Source organism: Cryptomeria japonica, chromosome 1 (assembly GCF_030272615.1).
Source record: "Cryptomeria japonica chromosome 1, Sugi_1.0, whole genome shotgun sequence".
Lineage (NCBI taxonomy): Eukaryota > Viridiplantae > Streptophyta > Pinopsida > Cupressales > Cupressaceae > Cryptomeria > Cryptomeria japonica.
The window spans coordinates 141164520-141165988 of NC_081405.1; the positions used below are offsets into that span (position 1 = coordinate 141164520).

General features: G+C 37.2%; 1 protein-coding gene across 1 annotated transcript; it reads right to left on the reverse strand.

Annotated features, from left to right (window-relative positions):
• Nucleotides 1–750: 750 nt before the first annotated feature.
• LOC131856856 (uncharacterized mitochondrial protein AtMg00820-like) lies at nt 751–1152 on the reverse strand. The gene has a single exon (XM_059208800.1). The coding sequence runs from the start codon at nt 1150–1152 to the stop codon at nt 751–753; it is 402 nt and encodes a 133-aa protein (XP_059064783.1).
• Nucleotides 1153–1469: the final 317 nt, after the last annotated feature.

A 1469-nucleotide genomic window follows, 5' to 3' on the forward strand; every position in this document is an offset into this window, starting at 1 on the left:
CCCAATCAAAATCAGAGCATCCATGTAGATTTAGGTCAACATTTTTATATTTGAGACCATATCCAATAGTACCTTGAAGGTACCTCAATATATGCTTCGCAGCAACAAGATGTATCTCTCAAGGTTCACACATAAACTGGCTCAAAGCATTCACTGCATAGCAAAAATTTGGTCGAGTGTTAACCAGGAACATCAGTGATCCAATTATCTATCTGTAAAGAGTAGGATCTGCAAGTCTAGATTCTACTGCTGCTTCATTTAGTTTATGTAAGGTGCTTTCCATGGGTGTTGACATTAGTCTACAGTTCCGCATCCCAAATCTCTTCAGAATATCAATAGTTTATTTCCCTTGATTTAGAAAAATACTATTTGATTTCTACTTGACTTCCAATCCAAGGAAGTAATGTAAATTGCCCAAGTCTTTCATATCAAATTCTGATGCCAGGTCCTTCTTACATTGAACAATAAGGTGATCTCCTGTAATTAGCAAATCATCAACATATCACCATTAATTACTTTAAAGTAAATATTTGGATCTGCATCATTCTTGGAGAATCCTAGACCCAATAGATAGTTGTTGATCCTCTCATAGCAAACTCGGGGAGCCTGTTTAAGTCCATATAAGGCTTTCTTCAGTTTGCACATATGTGAAGCTGCATCATGAATCACAAAACCTTCAGGTTGTTCTAGATAGACTTCTTCAATAATCACATTCAAGAATGCAGTTTTCACATCCATCTGATGGATCTTCTAGCCTTTAGCTGCTGCAATAGCTATGACTGCTCTAACAGAGGTATACCGGGCAACAAGTGCAAATGTCTCTTCATAATCAATACCTTCATTATGTGAGAATCCTCTGGCAACAAAATATGCTTTATGTTTCTCTATACTACCATCTGCAGCATGTTTAATTTTGAAGAGCCACTTGGACGAGACAATAGATTTATCTTTTGGTCTAGGAACTATGTCCCAAACATCGTTTTTCAGAATGATTTGATACTCTTTTGTCATAGCATCCTTCCAAACTTGACGCTTGAGAGCTTCTGTAACACCAGTAGGTTCAGAATTAATGATTTTACTCATTAATGCATCATATGTTAACTTGCGAGGTCTTTTTCTCTCTCTGAATGTCCCTTCAGGTGCTGCATGCATTTCTGGTTCCTATATCATCTTTCTAGCCCAAAGTGGTCTCTTGTGATTATTGTCGGGTTCCTCTTCTTGAATCTCTGGAGGAATCTGACTTTCATTTGTGGTTTCATCTGGATACTCCTTCTGAAACTCGGGAGTAGGATCCTCTTCCATACCTTTATGTGAATCCGGTATTTCTATCTCATTTGATCTCTTAGCCTTCTTAAAGGCAATGTCTTCTTCAAAAATGGCATCTTTACTTAGTTCAATTTGTCTCTGTCCAGGTATGTATATTCTGTAAGCTTTCAAAGTTTCACTATAGCCTACAAAAATTCCTTTTC